Below are 22,134 nucleotides of genomic sequence, written 5' to 3'. Positions count from 1 at the left end.
AAAATGAAAGTTTTCATTATGTTGGCTCCTAGATTCCTGCACAATGCATCATTTGACAAGTACAGATAAAGACGACTTCTGGCACAAGGGACAAGTAGAATAAGACTAATAGTGAAACTAAATTAATACGAGATTAGGTTTGATGGTACGGGAGTACGAGGTACGGTATGAGAATGACTTTATATTGTTAATAGAGGCTACAGAGTTTCACATTTTAACATTTTCGGGTGGTGGTGTGCCTCCAGATGTTTCCAAACAAAAAAGTGTGTCTTGGCTCAAAAAAGGTTGAAAAACACTGGTAAATGTAATATTCAGCAAATTAAATGATAAATAGTATACTTGGGGTGCTGTATCATTCCACCTCATTCTGTCAAAGATGAATTTATTCTTTGTCTCTGACAGGAAGTGGATTTATTTGATATTAAAAAGTACCTGCTACGTTTTTATTTAGTCTTTCCTGCCCAATCTGTCCACGTGAAGTGAAAGAGGAAGTTGATAAACGGCATTCTCATCAGGGTGATGATGTATTTCTCGACCCCCCCCACCCCCCACCCCCATCCCATCCCGATGTGTTTAGAGTTGGGAGTTTTATTGTGAAGGGCGCCGCCGTGCGTCCCCGCGCTGCGTCTTTACGCACGGCGGTGCCTGCGCCTGTATAAATAAAGCGCGTGCGCAGCGGCGGAGTGTCAGTGGAGGCGGCCAGAGGGCAGACGGTTCCTCCTCTCAGCCAGCAGCACGTCTCGGTCCAGCTCGGTTCGGTTCGGTTCGCTTTCTGACCTCACGCGCCACCATGGCCAAGCCGCTGTCGGACCAGGACAAGAGGAAGCAGATCTCGGTGCGCGGGCTCGCCGGGGTGGAGAATGTCGCCGACCTGAAGACCAACTTCAACCGACACCTGCACTTCACCCTGGTCAAGGACCGGAACGTGGCCACCAAGCGGGACTACTACTTCGCCCTGGCCAACACGGTGCGGGACCACCTGGTGGGCCGCTGGATCCGGACGCAGCAGCACTACTACGAGAAGGACCCCAAAGTAAGAGGGGGGCGGGGTTGGTGAGGGGGGTGGGGGTGGTGGTGGTGGGGGGGGCACGTACACAGCTGATCGGGAGGAGGAGGCGGGGCTGCTGTCTGCTGCAGTGCCCCGCGCGTGCGTGCCTGCGCGCGCGCGTGCTCTTCTTCCATGTATAGTGTAGTCGCCGCTTCGTGATGCGCGCGCGTCCGGCTCGCAGCTTCACGTTACGCAACGTGAAGCTGCGAGCATCTCTTCGGCAAGTTCGCGCGAGCGCGCGCCCGCGCCCCCCCACCGCCCGCCGAAGCTGCTTAAAGCAACGGTTGCGCGCTCCCGACGCCGTGGCCGTGCGCCGCACACAAGCAATTTTAATGAGCGGCCACTATAAAAGGCTGCGATGGTTACGTAACACACACAAGTGCGCGCGCGCGCGCGCACACACACACAGCATCACAAAATGGCCTCAGACGTGCAGGTTCCACTGATTGAACAGGAAGTTGCTTCAGGGTCACTCGGGAGATCCAGTAGATCCGCTCTGTACAGGAGTGACCGACTGAACTCCACAAACTGTTTCCTTCTTTATTCAACTCTGAGCTGGAAGAAGAAGAAGAAGAAGAAGGGAAACGATCTGAAGCTTTTGTTTTGAACAGGAAGTTCCTGCTGCTGATTAAATTCCATCAAGTCGTTGATCAGTTACAAGGCAGTACTCTGATTACTCTCCAGGAACATCCGCACAAGTAGAGGAAGAGGAACAGTTGAACAGGTTTACTCTCTGGGGGGGGGGGGGGGGGAAGCGGGGGGAGGAGGAGCAACAGGAGGAGGCGGAGGAGTAACAGGAGGAAGCGGAGTGGGATGATTGAGGTGGAGGAAAAAAGGGGAGCAACAGGAGGTGGAGGAGCAACAGGAGGTGGAGGAGCAACAGGAGGAGGAGTGAGATGGACGAGGGAGGAGGAGGAGGAGGAGGAGGAGGAGAAGAAGCAGCAGCAGCAGGAGGAGTGGGATGGTCGAGGGTGAGGGAAACGAGGGAGGAGGAGGAGGAGGAAGAAGAAGAGGAGAAGGAGGAGGAGCAGCAACAGGAGGAGGAGTGGGATGGACGAGGGGGAGGGAAACGAGGGAGGAGGAGGTAGAGGAGGAAGAAGAAGAAGAGGAGAAGGAGGAGGAGGAGGAGCAGCAACAGGAGGAGGAGTGGGATGGACGAGGGGGAGGGAAACGAGGGAGGAGGAGGAAGAAGAAGAAGAGGAGAAGGAGGAGGAGGAGGAGGAGGAGCAGCAACAGGAGGAGTGGGATGGTCGAGGGGGAGGGAAATGAGGGAGGAGGAGGAAGAAGAGGAGGAGGAGAAGTGGGCTGGTCGAGGAAGAGGAGGCAGAGGAAGAGTTTCCACGGTTTTTATGCTCCCCACGTTCACCAAGCCCCTCAGTGTCGCTCAGTACTGGAGCATTAAGAAAGATTCACGTCGTGGTTTCTTCAGGATCGTAGTTCTTCAGCATTAATAATCGTGGCCTGGATCCTCTCAGTATCCCAATACTTGATATGCAATCAATAGATGATCAATACACCATCACACTGTATCAGGAACCAAGGCATTTCTACGGGAGGGGTCAGAGGTCACCTGGTCTGGCCGTCGGATCCGTTCAGAGGAAATGAATCGTTTTCCTGCAACGGTAACCGACGAGCTGCGAGTAACTGTAATGAGTAACTGTAATGAGTAACTGTAATGAGTAACTGTAATCGGCTACCCAGCCAGTGTTTCTAACACTGAGCCATTGTCCTGCTGGGGAAAGTCACTGTAACCTCACACACACACACACACACACACACACACACACACACACACACACACACACACACACACACACACACACACACACACACACACACACACACACACACACACACACACACACACACACACACACACACACACACACACCGAGCTGTTGCGTCGGAACATTCCGGGGCCATTGAGGGAGAAGTGAGACGCACGTAGCTCTTCCATCCGGCAGCATCCACCTGCATCAACAAATCAAAGTATTGATCAGGAATGTCATTGCTTTGACAGAAGTTCCTATTAGCATTAGCATTAGCCTGCGGCTGCTTGATCAGCATTAGCTCCGCCCCTCGCGTGAGGGGCGGCTGATGGTCTCAATCCGATTTAAAATAACGCGTGAACCAGCGTTTGACCCTGAACTGAACGAAACGTCAAAACACTTCATTCGTGACGCGACTTCCTCTCCAGGGAACAAGGAAGTCGTTTCGTCCCCCAGTGATTCTGATTCTGACCAATCAGGTTTGAGATGAGAGCTCAGGAACCAGAGAAGCTTCTCGTTCGTCAGGTGACGAATGGCGCAGTAAACACTGACACCTCGAGGAGGAAGCAGAGCTTCAACTGTGTTGATAAATGAGTGAAACGGTGGTCCTGGTGGTTCTCGAGCAGCGAGGAGATTGTCGTAGTACTGGACCAGGTCTTATGGATGCTAAAGCAACGTAAATCACTGCGAAGCATCGTGAGAAATATTCAGCAATGATTCTCCGGGTGGGCACTTTCAAGCTTGTGATCCTCGGAGCTCGACTTCAAGACGCTGGTTCATGGAGGCCGACCCGATCGTAGGAGCCTCGGCGTCGAAGGTTCTGGAGGTTAAAATGTATGTGTATGTACACCAATCCTTGTATGAAACATTGAGACTGACGGTGGCCGTCGTCCATCCCGTGGGTGGAGACGAACAAAACTGTATGGAAGCACTTTGATATCTCTGAAGAAGAAGTCAGAGAACCTTTGTCAGCAAAACCTTGAGAATCTCCAGAGAGAATCCAAAGTACGTGAAGCTACTCCGAACCTGGTTGAGTATCTGCCAGTGTACTGTGATAAAATGATAACCCCATTATGTTGTCTGGAAGGTTTACTGTATGTAGACCACCACGGCAATATCTACGTACTGGGTACTGTAGTAAATATCACCTATAGTGGTGATGCAGTGGACTGGAGAAGAACATTTAGGCTGATGACACCAGTACTGATCAGAACCGTGATGGTAGAACTCTGTCGTGATCTGGAATTGATCAGTACAACAAACGTGTTCTACAATAGCGGAAGTGTTGATTTTCGATGAAGAACTGTACTTGGCGTGCTTGAAAAGTCACAATAAACCTCATGGACCAACGTTGTTCCCACCAATGGCGTTTCCATTGTCGGTGTATCACAAGGAAGTTCTTGTGTGGCTGTAGGGGTTTTATTTGCCAAGACGTCAGTAAATTGTAGGATGACATTGGTGAACTTGAAGAGATTTCTGTTAGTTTTTCTGTATTTTGAGCATATTTTTGTGGGATATTTTGCCATTTTCAAGTAGCAATCACCAAAAATGTCAAATTAATTTGTGTACTCAGCATTCCACCAGTAAAATCTTGACATTATATTGGTCATAGATCATAACATTCAACCACTTTTAGTGATTGAAACCGCACAGAGAAAAAAAAAAGAAGACATTTAGGGTGAAAAGACCAAGAAGGCAGAGACTTCTGCAGGGCGATCACATTTTGTTAATGTCTAGGGACACATATCTTACTAAAAATCACAATGAGCCTGACTCCCTACCAGTGGAGCTTAAGGGGTCTGGCTTGCAGCCTAAACACTTGTCTGCTGGAACCACGCCAGTGTTTCCCTGCTGCTGCTCTGCTCTACTGGCTGCAAACTGTGGACTGGATTTCCTGAAGGGAGGCGGGTCTCATTGAGGCAGGGAGTAATGGAAATCCAGTTCACAGTTTCCAGCCGTGCAATGTTAACAAAGCAACGGCAACGTGCAATGTTGGCAAAGCAACGGCAACGTTTGCAAAGCAATGCAGCAGCGTGCAATTTTTACAAAGCAAAATTTTCAAAGCAATGGAACAATGTGCACTACATTCAAGGCAATAGAGCAACATGCGATATTTGCAAAGCAGCTCGGCAACATGCAGACATTAATAAAGTGACTGAGGTTTTGAAGATAGAACTAGTTTATTAGAGATGATGACATCACACAGACCCCACATTGTCCACATGGAACTAAAATACTTTGTACTGCTTCATTTTCTCACCTTTTTCTAACCTCAAGTTGTCTGGAGAGACAAAACATGCAAACATTCCTACATTTATACTTTACTGTAGAGACCAGTTTATTACTGCCTCATAAAAAATCAACAATAATGAGAATAATAATATTAAAGCAAACCGCTCTGGTATCTGAATAGTATCGGCAGTTCTCCAAATTCAGGTATCGTGAAGGAACGTGGACCGGTGCTTCCCTGCTCTAAGGTGTCCTGTGTCTCCTGCAGCGGGTCTACTACCTGTCCCTGGAGTTCTACATGGGAAGAACCCTCCAGAACACTATGGTGAACCTGGCTCTGGAGAACGCCTGCGATGAAGCAACCTACCAGGTGAGGAGCTCCTCCGGTCCAGCAGGGGGAGACGCGAGCGTCCAGAACGTGTTGATCACCAATCGCTGAGTGGACCTGATCTGTTCCAGAACATTCTGATCCAGAGACGCCAAACAAACCAGCAGAACCTGTTCTGGTTCTCACTCAAACTCTGGTTCAGATTCTGGTTCTGGTTCAGATTGTGGTTGATGGTTGTGGTCCTGGTTCAGACTGTGGTTGTGGTCCTCAGCTGGGTCTGGACATGGAGGAGCTGCAGGACATCGAGGAGGACGCTGGTCTTGGTAACGGAGGACTGGGCCGCCTGGCTGGTGAGCTGCTGGAATTGTGTTCATTGTGCTCTTCTAACTACGTATGTCGAGACTCTTCCTTTTTTTTTTTTTTTTTTTTTTAATGATAGTAAAATTGCAGGAAAGGTTTTTTGCGGCCTGCAGCCTTCCTCAGAGCGCCGTCTGACACTGACCGACGCGTCGTCACACGTCAGACGATGCTCTGGTGACGACATGTCGGTCATTTGGCTGGTGAGCTCCTGATTGGCTACTGCCAGACAGTGACCCCTCCCCCCTCGTCCCACCTTTCTCCGCAGCCTGCTTCCTGGACTCCATGGCCTCTCTGGGTCTGGCTGCCTACGGATATGGAATCCGCTACGAGTTCGGAATCTTCAACCAGAAGATCCAGAACGGCTGGCAGGTACCATCATCTTCATCACACGACCCGTCTTCATCACATCTAGTCTTCATCACACGACTCGTCTTCATCACACGACTCGTCTTCATCACACCTATTCATCACACGACTCGTCTTCATCACACCTATTCTTCATCACACCTGCTATTCTTCATCACACGACTTGTCTTCATCACATCTGCTCGTCTTCATCACACGACTCGTCTTCATCACACCTATTCTTCATCACACCTGCTATTCTTCATCACACCTGCTATTCTTCATCACACCTGCTATTCTTCATCACATGACTTGTCTTCCTCACACCTGCTATCTTTATCACACCTGCTCGTCTTCATCACACCAGAGAAAACTTACTGACGGAGTGAGAGTACTGTCGTACTACTGTAAGGCAGTAGTGTCATGCAAAGTTGCAGTGGATTGTCTCTCGTCGTCATGGTGACGGAGTCTGACTATTCCACTAACACGTTTGTCAGATTCATCCTGCAGAGTTTTCCTCAGGAGGAAATCCTTCCTTCCTTCCTCGCTGCACCACTCCGTCACTCGCTCGTCCTCCAGCTTTCAGCCACATAAAGTATATTTCGGTCCAGGTTAAATGTGGTGATTGGCTCTCAGAAGTCATTCTTGTCGCTCGTTAGACGATGGCGGCGTCGAGGTGAAAGTCGGTTGTTTCCAAGCTCAGCGTATCGTCATTTTAATAGTGATTAATGCTGACCTTTGATTCAGAAACATGAAAAACTTCCTCGTTTGGGATGCTGCATTTTTTACCTGTAAGACATTTAGGTACAAATTCCAGACAATGGAACACCTTGTGGTCAGATGAGCTCACTGTTGCTATGACAACCACTCAGCAGGTATCAATACTTCATTGATCATCTGTTGATTACGACCTGGGCTCCTGGTCGTAAGGATAGAATGAGACAATCCTCTTCTGGATATAGTGAATCATTACGGGCCCAGGATGTATCCTTGTGGAACTCCGAGGGAGAGGATTGATCCCAGCTTGGTTCCGGCAGGTGGAGGAGGCTGATGATTGGCTGCGGTACGGTAACCCCTGGGAGAAGGCGCGGCCCGAGTACATGCGGCCCGTCCACTTCTACGGCCGAGTGGAACACGGCCCGGACGGCGTGAAGTGGGTCGACACGCAGGTCAGTACCGGCGCTCACCAGCAGGGGGACGTTCTCTCCCGACGTCACTTCCTCTGATGTAAGACGTATGTCTGAGATGTTCCCGTGCCTCCAGGTGGTCCTTGCGCTCCCGTACGACACTCCGGTTCCTGGCTACAGGAACAACATCGTCAACACCATGAGGCTGTGGTCTGCCAAGGCGCCATGCGACTTCAACCTCAAAGACTGTGAGTGTCGAAGGAGATCAGCTACCTGCCGGTAGTGTGTCGTTTCTCTTTGCCGTGGTTCGCGGCACGGCGCGGCGCCACGCGGCTCCAGGGAGTTCACTTTGTCCTTTAACTTTGACTTAGACTTTCTTTATTGTCATTGCACAGTACATCACAAAGTGAGGAACTGGCAACGAAATGTCGTTGCTTAGCAACCGGTAAAAAAGGCATTCAAAAAAACGTATTTAAATATATTTAAAATGTCCGTCACGTTTTTGTAGCCTTCTTCGCATATTGTTTCAGCTAATTGGTGTTTTTAAAGAGTTGAACCATAAAGAGCTCGGTTTAAAATGAACACAGTCGTTCAGCAGTTCATTGATCAGTGGTGAAGAACCGGCAGGACTTCCAAGATGGCCACACAGCGGCGCCGTCGGCGGTTGAAGGAGTTGTGAAGATGCAGTTCTCCTGCTGTCGTCCCTCAGTTAACGTTGGCGGCTACATCCAGGCCGTGCTGGACAGGAACCTGGCGGAGAACATCTCCAGAGTCCTCTACCCCAACGACAACGTGAGAGACGCTCCCGCCGCTGGCAGAGAGACCAGGAGGAACCCACCCGAGTTCTAAGTTCTGAGTTCTCCTCCTCTAGTTCTTCGAGGGGAAGGAACTGCGTCTCAAGCAAGAGTACTTCGTCGTGGCGGCGACTCTCCAGGACATCATCCGGCGCTTTAAGGCCTCCAAGTTCGGCTCCACCGAGTTCGTACGCATGGATCTGTCCACACTGCCCGACAAGGTGAGACCCCTCCCCCACACCACCACCACCACCACCTCCCTCCCCCACACCACCACCTCTACACCTACTGGTGACAAAGAATTATACACAAAGTACTGGTGAGGAGGTACTATAGATCAGTGTTTTTCAACCACTGTGCCACTAGATGGCAGCACAGAATGTTGTCGGTGAAATCGAAACTGACAGACGTCGGTGTGGTTAATCTCCACCTCCTGCTACCATCTTGCATCAAAGTACTGTGTCAGTGACAGTGATGGAGAAGTTGTTGAAAAGGAAGAATGTGAACCAGGATCTCAGCTCTTCATCCATCAGGTCCAGGTTTCACACTGAGGGAGTCACTATTAAAAAAAGACATTGGGAAATACTTTTTTTCTGTATTTATTTGATTCCTGTTGATAAAACTTTGATGAGAAAGACTTTATATTGTTAATAGAGGCTACAGAGTTTCACATTTTAACATTTTCGGGTGGTGGTGTGCCTCCAGATTTTTCCAAACAAAAAAGTGTGCCTTGGCTCAAAAAAGGTTGAAAAACACTGCTACAGAGGAAGCACTAGTGAGGAGGAAGTACTGAGCTGTCTCTGCCGGCAGGTTGCCATCCAGCTGAACGACACCCACCCTGCCATGGCCATCCCTGAGCTGATGAGGATCCTGGTGGACGTGGAGAAGCTCACCTGGGAGAAGGTACCGGTTCCCCTCTGCGCCGACTCGGTCAGGACTGATGAGCAGCCAGATTGTAGTAAAACTCTGTTCTTACCTCTCCAAGATCTTCGCTTCGTCTGTCAGACACATTGGATCCGTTTCTTGATCCCGAAACTTGAGTTGAAATCAGCCGCTTCCGTTTCGTCTGAATTTAGAAACCTCAAACTGACGGCTCCATTTCTTCAAAATTTGGTTTTACAGTTGGAATTTATTCTGGTATTCAGAGATGCCGAGCTGTTTTGTGTCATATTAAAGGAAGTATGGGTCCGAACACAGAACCTTGTGGAACTCCACAGCCTAAATTAAGTGGAATATGTTGGGAGACATTTGTTTACTTCCATATGTGTTGCGAGTTTCTCAATATCTAACTGAGTTTAGCTTGTGACCCGATGAACACTGTAACCCCCCCCCGGCAGGCCTGGGACATCGTGATCCGTACCTGTGCCTACACCAACCACACCGTCCTGCCCGAGGCTCTGGAGCGCTGGCCCCTGGACCTGGTCCAGAACCTTCTGCCTCGACACCTGGAGATCATCTACGAGATCAACCGGAGGCACCTGGAGGTACGAGGAGGGGTCAAAGGTCACCGCGCTAACGTGGGAATGACGATCGTATTGAAACAACCAGCGTATGAACGTATCTTGTTGGTTATAAAGATCTGGTAACAAACGAACTAAAAAGAGTTTTTGTTCAGATAATCAGATTCGAAACTTAATCAAATGTTATTTTGAGCAAAACTACAATTTTGATAGTTTTTAGTTTTATTGTGCTCAAAATACTTCGTCAGAATCTGCCACAAATTCTCAGATTGCTCGCCATGTAATTCCACTTTGTACCACCAGATGGTGCACTGAGTCACGACCTTTCACCCTGAAAGGAACAAAGAGGTTGACCAGGTTACAAACATTGAATTAAATAAAGTGCAACTTGGACTCACTACTGCCACCCAGTGCACAAAACTGTCATTACCTCAGTAGTACACGCTTGACCTTTCGTCCTTTCTATCTGCCGCAGAACCGAGTAAATATAGTTGAATTGGTTTCTTGAATCAAATTCCATAATAATAATAAGAAAAGTATAAAATGTCAAATTCCACTTCTTTTTCATAGAATGTTGAACGTCTCTTTGTCTTGCTCTCTCCAGCGCATCACCAAGCTTTTTCCCGGAGATGTGGATCGAATGCGCCGAATGTCACTGATCGAGGAAGGCGACGTCAAGAAGATCAACATGGCTCATCTCTGCATCGTGGGCTCGCACGCCGTCAACGGAGTCGCTCGCATTCACTCCGAGATCATCAAAGACACCGTGTAGGAGAACCATCCCGCCATCTTTACTACCCACCGTCTTCGCTAGCCATCCCACCGTCTTTACTACCCACCGTCTTCGCTAACCATCCCACCGTCTTTACTACCCACCATCTTCACTAACCATCCTACCGTCTTTACTACCCACCGTCTTCGCTAACCATCCCACCGTCTTTACTACCCAACGTCTTCACTAACCATCCCACCGTCTTTACTACCCACCATCTTCAATAACCATCCCACCGTCTTTACTACCCACCGTCTTCACTAACCATCCCACCGTCTTTACTACCCAACGTCTTCACTAACCATCCCACCGTCTTTACTACCCAACGTCTTCACTAACCATCCCACCGTCTTTACTACCCAACGTCTTCACTAACCATCCCACCGTCTTTACTACCCACCATCTTCAATAACCATCCCACCGTCTTTACTACCCACCGTCTTCGCTAGCCATCCCACCGTCTTTACTACCCACCGTCTTCGCTAACCATCCCACCGTCTTTACTACCCACCATCTTCACTAACCATCCTACCGTCTTTACTACCCACCGTCTTCGCTAACCATCCCACCGTCTTTACTACCCAACGTCTTCACTAACCATCCCACCGTCTTTACTACCCACCATCTTCAATAACCATCCCACCGTCTTTACTACCCACCGTCTTCACTAACCATCCCACCGTCTTTACTACCCAACGTCTTCACTAACCATCCCACCGTCTTTACTACCCAACGTCTTCACTAACCATCCCACCGTCTTTACTACCCAACGTCTTCACTAACCATCCCACCGTCTTTACTACCCACCATCTTCAATAACCATCCCACCGTCTTTACTACCCACCGTCTTCACTAACCATCCCACCGTCTTTACTACCCACCATCTTCACTAACCATCCCACCGTCTTTACTACCCAACGTCTTCACTAACCATCCCACCGTCTTTACTACCCAACGTCTTCACTAACCATCCCACCGTCTTTACTACCCACCATCTTCAATAACCATCCCACCGTCTTTACTACCCACCATCTTCACTAACCATCCCACCGTCTTTACTACCCACCATCTTCACTAACCATCCCGCCATCTTTACTACCCACCATCTTCACTAACCATCCCACCGTCTTTACTACCCAACGTCTTCACTAACCATCCCACCGTCTTTACTACCCACCATCTTCACTAACCATCCCACCGTCTTTACTACCCACCATCTTCACTAACCATCCCACCGTCTTTACTACCCAACGTCTTCACTAACCATCCCGCCGTCTTTACTATCCACCATCATCATGAACCAGCCCGCTGTCTTTACTCTCCGCCATCTTCACTAACCAGCCCACCATCTCACTTACCAGCCCACCCTCTTTACTAACCAGCCCGCCATCTTTACTAACCAACCCGCCATCTTCACTACCCACTATCGTCACTTGCCAGCTTGCCATTATCACTAACCAGCTCGCTATTGTCATTAACCAACCTGCCATCTTCACTAACTCGCCTGCCATGTTTACTACCCGCCATCTTTATTAACCAGCCCGCCATCTTTATTAAACAGCTAATCATCTTCACTAACCAGCTCGCCATCTTCACTGACTAGCCTGCCATGTTTACGACTCACCATCTATATTAACCAGCCCGCCATCACCACTAACCAGCTTGGCATCTTTACTAACCAGCTTGCCATTGTCACTAACCAGCCGGTATCTTTACTAACCAGCTTCCCCATCTTCCCCAACTACCCCGCCATCTTTACTACCCACCATCATCACTAACAACCCGCTCACCATCTTTACAAACCAGCCCGCCATTGCCATTAACCAACCCGCCATCTTCACCAACTAGCCCGCCATGTTTACTACCCGCCATCTTTATTAACCATCCTGCCATCACCACTAAACAGCTCGCCATCTTTTCTAACCAGCTCGCTATCTTTACTACCCGCCATCTTTACTAACCAGCTTGCCATTGTCATTCACCAGTCCGCCATCTTTACTACCCCCCTGCCAACTTTACTAACCAGCCCGCCATCTTTACTACCTGCCATCTTTACTACCTGCCATCTTTACTAACCAGCTTGCCATTGTCACTAACTAGCCCGCCATCTTTTCTACCCGCCATCGTCACTAACCAGCCCGCCAGCTTCACTAACCAGGCCGTCGTTGTCACGAACCAGCCCGCCAGCTTTACAAACCAGCTTGCCATTGTCATTAACCAGCCCGCCATCTTGAGTAACCAGCCTGCAATCCTTTCTAAATCTATTACATGTTACTTCAGAATAAAGCTTAAAAACTCGTGAGTTATTTTTAGGACATTTCACAATCATTATTACAGCTGCTGATAATTTAAGTTTGATTCAATTGAAGTTTAATTGTTAAATTTTCTAGCGGTTTTAGATGTTTTAGCATTTCTAGCAGTTTTCGCTGCTTAACTTGAGCATGTTTTGTTTCTGCTGTTTATAATATTTTAGCTTCTTTATGTCCTTTAACTTTCCGGTGGATTAGCTGACAACTCTGCATTTGCTGTTCACGCTGCATTAGCCCTTAGCGCTGGATTAGCCTTTAGCACTGAATTAGCCGTTTGCACTGGATTAGCTAGCGTTTCACTGTTATTTGCTGTATTCTCGTTGACACACGACTGGAGCATTGTGGCGCTTAAGAGCGGTGGAAGATCACGATGTTTTCTCGACATGATGGTCCTCCAGTTAGCAGAGCTAATTTACGGTCTGAAATCTCCAGGTTCAAGGATTTCTACGAAATGGATCCTCACAAATTCCAGAACAAGACGAACGGCATCACCCCGAGACGCTGGCTGGTCATGTGCAACCCGGGCCTGGCCGAGGTCATCGCCGAGGTGGGTTCCTTCCTGGAGTGTGAGACCGAGGAACCCCTTGATCGAACAGATCGTTTGCGATCCCCTCTGATCCTCTTCGATACCCTCTTCTCTCTTCTGCTTCACTGGTCGCTTCTCTTTCTCTTACTTTTGCTCCTGGTTGATTCTCAACAAGACGCTAAAACCATATGTGTGTATGTGTGTGTGTGTGTGTGTGCGTCAGAGGATTGGAGAGGACTACATCCGGGACCTGGACCAGCTGAAGAAGCTTCTGGACTTCGTGGACGACGACGCCTTCATCCGCGATGTGGCCAAAGTCAAACAGGTGAGATGAGAGGCTGAAGGGTGTTTCTGTCTCATGGTGCGGGTGGATGGTTCTGTCTCACCGTGTTCTCTAACCTTCCAGGAGAACAAGATGAAGTTCGCGGCGTACCTGGAGGAGCACTACAAGGTGAAGATAAACCCCGCCTCCATGTTTGACGTGCATGTGAAGAGGATCCACGAGTACAAGAGACAACTGCTCAACTGCCTGCACATCATCACCCTGTACAACCGTGAGTCTGCTGCACCGACAGAACCCAGTACAACCCAAAAGAACCCGGGAGAACCAGACAGAGCCCAGTACAACCATCCAGAACCAGGGAGAACCAGACAGAACCCGGGAGAACCAGAGAGAGCCCAGTACAACCAGACAGAACCTGGGAGAACCAGACAGAACCCGGGTGAACCAGCCAGAGCCCAGTACAACCAGACGGAGCCCAGTACAACCAGCCAGAACCCGGGAGAACCAGAGAGAGCCCAGTACAACCAGACAGAACCCGGGAGAACCAGACAGAGCCCAGTACAACCAGCCAGAGCCCACTACAACCAGCCAGAACCCGGGAGAACCAGAGAGAGCCCAGTACAACCAGCCAGAACCCGGGAGAACCAGAGAGAGCCCAGTACAACGAGCCAGAACCCAGGAGAACCAGAGAGAGCCCAGTACAACCAGACAGAACCCGGGAGAACCAGACAGAGCCCAGTACAACCAGCCAGAACCCGGGAGAACCAGAGAGAGCCCAGTACAACCAGCCAGAACCAGAGAGAGCCCAGTACAACCAGCCAGAACCCGGGAGAACCAGAGAGAGCCCAGTACAACCAGGCAGAACCTGGGAGAATCAGACAGAGCCCAGTACAACCAGGCAGAACCTGGGAGAATCAGACAGAGCCCAGTACAACCAGCCAAAACCCGGGAGAACCAGACAGAGCCCAGTACAACCAGCCAAAACCCGGGAGAACCAGACAGAGCCCAGTACAACCAGGCAGAACCCGGGAGAACCAGACAGAGCCCGGTACAACTAGACAGGACCCAGGAGAGCAAGATAACCCAACAGAATCCAGTATAACTGGACAGGACCCATTAGAACCAGATGACCCAGTAGAACTAGACAGAAACCAGCAGAACTCTCTTTGTGCTCCACACAGGCATCAAGAAGGAGCCCACCAAGTCCTGGACTCCCAGAACCGTCATGATCGGAGGGAAGGTCAGAACAACTGCCACAGACCTTTAGTGGGAGAACTGGAAAGAGTAGACGAGTAGAAGTCGAAGTCGACACGTTGAAGTGTAGGAATAGACGGAGCCGTGTAGTTGAATAGTAGTAGGCGTGTAGGCAAATAGAAGTAGACATGGTGAAGTTCAAAAGTCGATGTAGCCATATAGGAGTAGATGTGTAGACGTTGATGTGTAGAAGTAGACACGTGGAAGCCGACACGTAAAGTAGATGTAGCCGTGTAGACGAGTCGAAACCGACGAGAAGTAGACGAATAGTAGTGTAGAAGTAGTTGACATAGCTTTGTAGATGAGTAGAAGCCAATGCGAAGAAGATGTGTGTCGAAGTTGAACGAGACGTGTAGAAGTAGATGTGTAGAATCAGATGAGTAGAAGTAGACATGTGGAATTGGATGAGTAGAAGTAGACATGTGGAAGTCGATGAGTCAAATGGCCTCTGGTTCAGCCTGCTGAGTCATGGTCTCTGGTTCATGGGGTCTCTCCGCAGGCGGCTCCAGGTTACCACACGGCCAAGATGATCATCAAGCTGATCACCTCCATTGGAGACATCGTCAACAACGACCCAGTTGTGGGCGACCGGCTGAAGGTGGTTTTCCTGGAGAACTACCGGGTCACTCTGGCTGAGAAAGGTCAGGAGGTCGTGGGGTCCAGAGTACCGGGGGAGGGGGAAGGGCCGCGGTAGCTCATGTCTGTGTCCCTGGCCCCCCTTGCAGTGATCCCAGCCTCCGACCTATCAGAGCAGATCTCCACGGCGGGAACCGAGGCGTCTGGCACCGGCAACATGAAGTTCATGCTGAACGGAGCGCTGACCATCGGCACCATGGACGGGGCTAACGTGGAGATGGCCGAGGAGGCCGGCGAGGAGAACCTCTTCATCTTCGGCATGAGGGTCCCCGACGTGGAGGCCATGGACCGCAAAGGGTGAGGGGGGACCGGGGGCGAGGGACCGGACAGGACAGGACACAGTCTCTGACTCTGACTCTGTTCCAGCTACGACGCTCAGTCCTACTACAACCGGATCCCTGAGCTGAAGCAGGCCATGGATCAGATCTCCGGAGGATTCTTCAGTCCCGGACAGCCCGGACTCTTCCAGGACCTGGTCCACATGCTGATGAACCATGACAGGTCCGGGACTGCAGGACAGTCCTGATAGGAACCCTTTTCTGCTCTGGGGCCTGGTCTCTCTCTCTGACCCAGTCTCTGTGGTCTCTGCAGGTTCAAGGTGTTTGCGGACTATGAGGACTACATGAGTTGCCAGGAGAAGGTCAGCGCTCTGTACAAGGTCAGTGAGTCGCCCCCCAATGGCCGCTGCTGGAAAAGCAGCCAAATAAATCAAAGCAGTTTCTTCAGTTAAACTTGAACTTTTTTTTTTTTAACAAAATGAACAATAAGAATGTTTGTGTGTGCCCCCTACACACACACACACACACACACACACAGGACCCCAAGGCCTGGACCAGGATGGTGATACACAACATCGCCGGCTGTGGGAAGTTCTCCAGCGACCGCACCATCTCGCAGTACGCCCGGGAGATCTGGGGCATGGAGCCCAGCCTGGACAAGATCGCAGCCCCCGATGACCAGCGCTAGGCCCCGCCCTCGGCCCCGCCCCCGTAGCTTCATCACTGTGACCTTTTCTCTGCTCCACTTCCTCTGCAGCCAGTTGAAAAAGTTCAAAACTTCCCACTTTGAGTTCCAGATGGTAAATTCCCAGTGTGAACTTTTCTCCCGGTAATCCATTCAGGTCAAGTGGGAACGCGTCACGGTAGAGTCCTGTTCCGCTTCTATAGTCTGTCTTCCATGAGGGTGTCCCACTCGAGTCCCCAACCCGAGTCCCACCCGAGTCCTGACCCGACTCCTAAACCGAGTCCCGACCTGAGTCCCACCCCGACTCCTAAACCGAGTCCCGACCTGAGTCCCACCCGACCTGAGTCCCACCCCGACTCCTGAACCGAGTCCCAACAGAGTCCTGAACCGAGGCCAAATCGAGTCTGACCCGAGTCCTGACTGAGTCCCAACTTGAGGCCCAACCCGACCCCTAACCCCAGTCCAATCCAAGTCCCCAACGGAGTCTGATCCGAGACCAAACCCGAGTCTGACTCGAGTCCCAATAGAGTCCGACCTCAGTCCGACCCGAGACCAAACCCGAGTCTAACTCGAGTACCAATAGAGTCCCGACCCGAGTCCCAACCGATTCTGAAGTCGGTCCCAATGGAGTCCAAACTGAATCGGGTTCTTGTTCACTGCAGTTATTAGTTTGAGCTTTGCTTTGTGGTGTTGCTGATTGTCTCTGTGTCTGTTACTGCTGGAGGGTCTGTTACTGTGTCTGTTACTGCTGGAGGGTCTGTTACTGTGTCTGTTACTGCTGGAGGAGACCCGGCCAGGCCCGACAGTCCCTGCTCAGCATGTTCTCTGTTCCTAACGAAGGCTTCTGCCTCTGGATCGTCTGTCCTGAGGAACATGTAATCTGTGTGTGTGTGTGTGTGTGTGTGTGTGTGTACTGTAACTTACTGTAGCTGTTCACTGAACTTCACACTTTACTATCACACGCTTTTAATTTTTAGCCAATAAAGTAAATAAAACCTATTTGTTCACTGATTGTGTCTCTGTTCCAGACCTGCAGCCTCTATAAAGGCTGCTGAAGAACAAAACCGGTCCTGAAAGCTGGGTCCTCCACTCCTCACGCAAAGTTTGTGATTTAAAAAAATAAACTGTGGGTATGACGACTCTGAAGTGGTGAATTGAACCAGATTCATCTGGGACATTTAATGTCTTCAGACTTATTGATCCACGTGATCATAAACCGTCCAGCTGCGGATGTTTCTTTACTTTCTTTCATTACTGCTGACTCAGCAGCTCCATGTTCACGTCACCTGCTGCTTTTGCCCAAAGCCACACGTTCCCTTTTTGGAAAGGTGTTTTTATATATGGTTGTGTTCTCTTCTTTGCCCCGAATATGCAATAAATGATATAAAAAATATACTGTGAAAATAAATAATGAAACATTTTGACCGAGACTGACCTCGGTGACCAGCGCTACAAGCCCCGCCCCTCCTGCTCACTCAGAAGAGAGCTCCGTCTCAGTGGGCTCCAACTTGATAAATATTTTTCAGGACACCCGCCTCAATGAAAGTTTATTTTCTCCAGTTTAAGAAGAGAGGCGGTGTCGTTGAGCCAAGGTTCAAAAGAGGGAGGTTCAGGGAGGTGAAAGATGGAAGCACTCATTTTTTTTTTCGATGTCGACGTTCCATCTGGTGTTCTACCAAATATTGCTACATGTATAATATTTAAGGCTTCAGATGTCACAATTGAAATATTTCCTCCACGTTCCAGAATGCTCGTCAAGCTGCAGGGTGAAGTGGTTAATGAGGACGCCGAGTCAGCAGGTGGTCATAATGTGATGGTCAACGGTTTGAGTAGGACTCGTGCTGGGACTCTGAGTCTCAGATGTCCTCCGGTGAGGAAGGAGCAGGTTGAGCCTGAAGGGGGCGCCAGAGAGCTTCCTGGGTTCTCAATCGAAGTCACTCACGCAACATCTGCAACTCAGAATCTGCATTCTGTCTTTTCAAAATAAAATCCCTAAAAATCCTGCGCAGCACCAAGGAAGCTTCTTCTGGTCCCAGACCAGGTCTCTACAGACCAGGTCTCTACAGACCAGGTCCTCCTATCAGACTAAAGTCGAGGGAATCTGAATCAACAGAGGAGCGTTAATACATTAATTATATAAATTACATAAATACCAAAGATTTTGTGGGAAACATAATTTAAAAAATAATCCTTAATAAAATAATGACAACAATCTTGGTCTGGAGCTTGGCGCTTTGCATGCTGGGTAAAATCCTGGACTCAACAGGCTGACCTCAGACTCTAGGACTGGAGTCACTGTGTGTGTGTGTGTGTGTGTGTGTGTGTGTGTGTGTGTGTGTGTGTGTGTGTGTGTGTGTGTGTGTGTGTGTGTGTATATATGTTGAAGAGATTCAGCAGAAGGAGAAGGTTGAAGTTGAACACACGGACAGTGGAAGTACTTATACTCTCAGTACTCAGTTACAATGGTGAAACCACGGGGATTATCCAGTGAGTCATTGATCTTTACCATGCAGACTGACGATTCCTCACACTCATGGTAAAAATGTCACCATTGACAGAAAAAGTACCTTTTATTAACCCAAGTGACCAGTGCCGGGCAAGTTAATAATACATTATTACTGTCTTTTTTTTTCTTTTTCTTTTTTCTTTGAATTGTAATGCATTACTCTACTTTTGCATTTCTCATGAGTTACTTTCAAAAAAGAACCACAAACATGACCAGGTGTTCTAAATAGTGGAAATGTAGTTTATCACTGCTGATTCTACATTCAGTGGAGGAGATGGAGCTAAAATACTGTAGACTGTGAAACTACAGACTACTTCATATAACAGTACAGACTCATCAGTTTCACTGACTGTACAAAAACTACTGACGACTTCACTACTTCATGAAGTCATGACCCTGAGACTCTAACCCGACAGGAAGTCATGACACCCAGACTCTAAACCCAACAGGAAGTCATGACACCCAGACTCTTACCCAACAGGAAGTCATGACACTCAGACTCTTACCCAACAGGAAGTCATGACACCCAGACTCTTACCCAACAGGAAGTCATGACACCCAGACTCTAACCCGACAGGAAGTCATGACCCTGAGACTCGAACCCGACAGGAAGTCATGACACCCAGACTCTAACCCAACAGGAAGTCATGACACCCAGACTCCAACCCAACAGGAAGTCATGACACCTAGACTCTAACCCAACAAGAAGTCATGACACCCAGACTCTACACCCAACAGGAAGTCATGACATCCAGACTCTAACCCAACAGGAAGTCATGACACCCAGACTCTAACCCAACAGGAAGTCATGACACTCAGACTCTAAACCCAACAGGAAGTCATGACACTCAGACTCTAACCCAACAGGAAGTCATGACACCCAGACTCTAAACCCAACCGGAAGTCATGACACTCAGACTCTAACCCAACACGAAGTCATGACACCCAGACTCTAAACCCAACAGAAAGTCATGACACCCAGACTCTAAACCCAACAGGAAGTCACGGCACCCAGACTCTAAACTCAACAGGTAGTCATGACACCCAGACTCTAAACCCAACAGGAAGTCACGACACCCAGACTCTAACCCAACAGGAAGTCATGACACCCAGACTCTAAACCCAACAGGAAGTCATGGCACCCAGACTCTAAACCCAACAGGTAGTCACGACACCCAGACTCCAACCCAACAGGAAGTCATGACACTCAGACTCTAAACCCAACAGGAAGTCATGACACCCAGACTCTACACCCAACAGGAAGTCATGACACCCAGACTCTAACCCAACAGGAAGTCATGACACCCAGACTCTAAACCCAACAGGAAGTCATGACACCCAGACTCTAAACCCAACAGGAAGTCATGACACCCAGACTCTAACCCAACAGGAAGTCATGACACCCAGACTCTAACCCAACAGGAAGTCATGACACTCAGACTCTAAACCCAACAGGAAGTCATGACAACCAGACTCTAAACCCAACAGGAAGTCATGACACCCAGACTCTAACCCAACAGGAAGTCATGACACTCAGACTCTAACCCAACAGGAAGTCATGACACCCAGACTCTACACCCAACAGGAAGTCATGACACCCAGACTCTAAACCCAACAGAAAGTCATGACACCCAGACTCTAAACCCAACAGGAAGTCATGGCACCCAGACTCTAAACCCAACAGGAAGTCATGACACCCAGACTCCAACCCAACAGGAAGTCATGACAACCAGACTCTAAACCCAACAGAAAGTCATGACACCCAGACTCTAAACCCAACAGGAAGTCATGGCACCCAGACTCTAAACCCAACAGGTAGTCACGACACCTAGACTCTAAACCCAACAGGAAGTCACGACACCCAGACTCTAACCCAACAGGAAGTCATGACACCCAGACTCTAAACCCAACAGGAAGTCACGACACCCAGACTCTAACCCAACAGGAGGTCACGACACCCAGACTCTAAACCCAACAGGAAGTCATGACACCCAGACTCTAAACCCAACAGGAAGTCATGACAACCAGACTCTAAACCCAACAGAAAGTCATGACACCCAGATTCTAAACCCAACAGGAAGTCATGGCACCCAGACTCTAAACCCAACAGGTAGTCACGACACCCAGACTCTAAACCCAACAGGAAGTCACGACACCCAGACTCTAACCCAACAGGAAGTCTGACACCCAGACTCTAAACCCAACAGGAAGTCACGACACCCAGACTCTAACCCAACAGGAAGTCATGACACCCAGACTCTAAACCCAACAGGAAGTCATGACACCCAGACTCTAAACCCAACAGGAAGTCATGACAACCAGACTCTAAACCCAACAGAAAGTCATGACACCCAGATTCTAAACCCAACAGGAAGTCATGGCACCCAGACTCTAAACCCAACAGGTAGTCACGACACCCAGACTCTAAACCCAACAGGAAGTCACGACACCCAGACTCTAACGCAACAGGAAGTCATGACACCCAGACTCTAAACCCAACAGGAAGTCACGACACCCAGACTCTAACCCAACAGGAGGTCACGACACCCAGACTCTAAACCCAACAGGAAGTCATGACACCCAGACTCTAAACCCAACAGGAAGTCACGACACCCAGACTCTAACCCAACAGGAAGTCATGACACCCAGACTCTAAACCCAACAGGAAGTCACGACACCCAGACTCTAACCCAACAGGAGGTCACGACACCCAGACTCTAAACCCAACAGGAAGTCATGACACCCAGACTCTAAACCCAACAGGAAGTCATGACAACCAGACTCTAAACCCAACAGAAAGTCATGACACCCAGATTCTAAACCCAACAGGAAGTCATGGCACCCAGACTCTAAACCCAACAGGTAGTCACGACACCCAGACTCTAAACCCAACAGGAAGTCACGACACCCAGACTCTAACCCAACAGGAAGTCATGACACCCAGACTCTAAACCCAACAGGAAGTCACGACACCCAGACTCTAACCCAACAGGAAGTCATGACACCCAGACTCTAAACCCAACAGGAAGTCATGACACCCAGACTCTAAACCCAACAGGAAGTCATGACAACCAGACTCTAAACCCAACAGAAAGTCATGACACCCAGATTCTAAACCCAACAGGAAGTCATGGCACCCAGACTCTAAACCCAACAGGTAGTCACGACACCCAGACTCTAAACCCAACAGGAAGTCACGACACCCAGACTCTAACGCAACAGGAAGTCATGACACCCAGACTCTAAACCCAACAGGAAGTCACGACACCCAGACTCTAACCCAACAGGAGGTCACGACACCCAGACTCTAAACCCAACAGGAAGTCATGACACCCAGACTCTAAACCCAACAGGAAGTCACGACACCCAGACTCTAACCCAACAGGAAGTCATGACACCCAGACTCTAAACCCAAAAGGAAGTCC

At 49.4% G+C, this 22,134-nt stretch overlaps 1 protein-coding gene across 1 annotated transcript; it reads left to right on the top strand.

Moving 5' to 3' along the window:
• The first annotated feature begins 666 nt into the window (after positions 1-666).
• LOC308147013 (glycogen phosphorylase, muscle form) lies at positions 667-16,534 on the top strand. Its single transcript, XM_080519045.1, has 20 exons — positions 667-1,033; positions 5,315-5,416; positions 5,646-5,724; positions 6,000-6,103; positions 7,117-7,248; positions 7,343-7,454; positions 7,916-7,998; positions 8,078-8,221; positions 8,811-8,903; positions 9,338-9,484; positions 10,065-10,228; positions 12,974-13,088; positions 13,291-13,392; positions 13,474-13,621; positions 14,532-14,590; positions 15,104-15,245; positions 15,330-15,537; positions 15,607-15,741; positions 15,832-15,898; positions 16,057-16,534. Exons 1-20 carry the CDS (start codon positions 791-793, stop codon positions 16,204-16,206), a joined length of 2,529 nt encoding a protein of 842 aa, XP_080375171.1. The 5' UTR covers positions 667-790; the 3' UTR covers positions 16,207-16,534.
• Positions 16,535-22,134: the final 5,600 nt, after the last annotated feature.

Source organism: Blennius ocellaris (assembly GCF_963422515.1).
Source record: "Blennius ocellaris genome assembly, chromosome: 23".
NCBI lineage: Eukaryota > Metazoa > Chordata > Actinopteri > Blenniiformes > Blenniidae > Blennius > Blennius ocellaris.
This window is presented reverse-complemented; position numbering and strand designations above follow the sequence as displayed.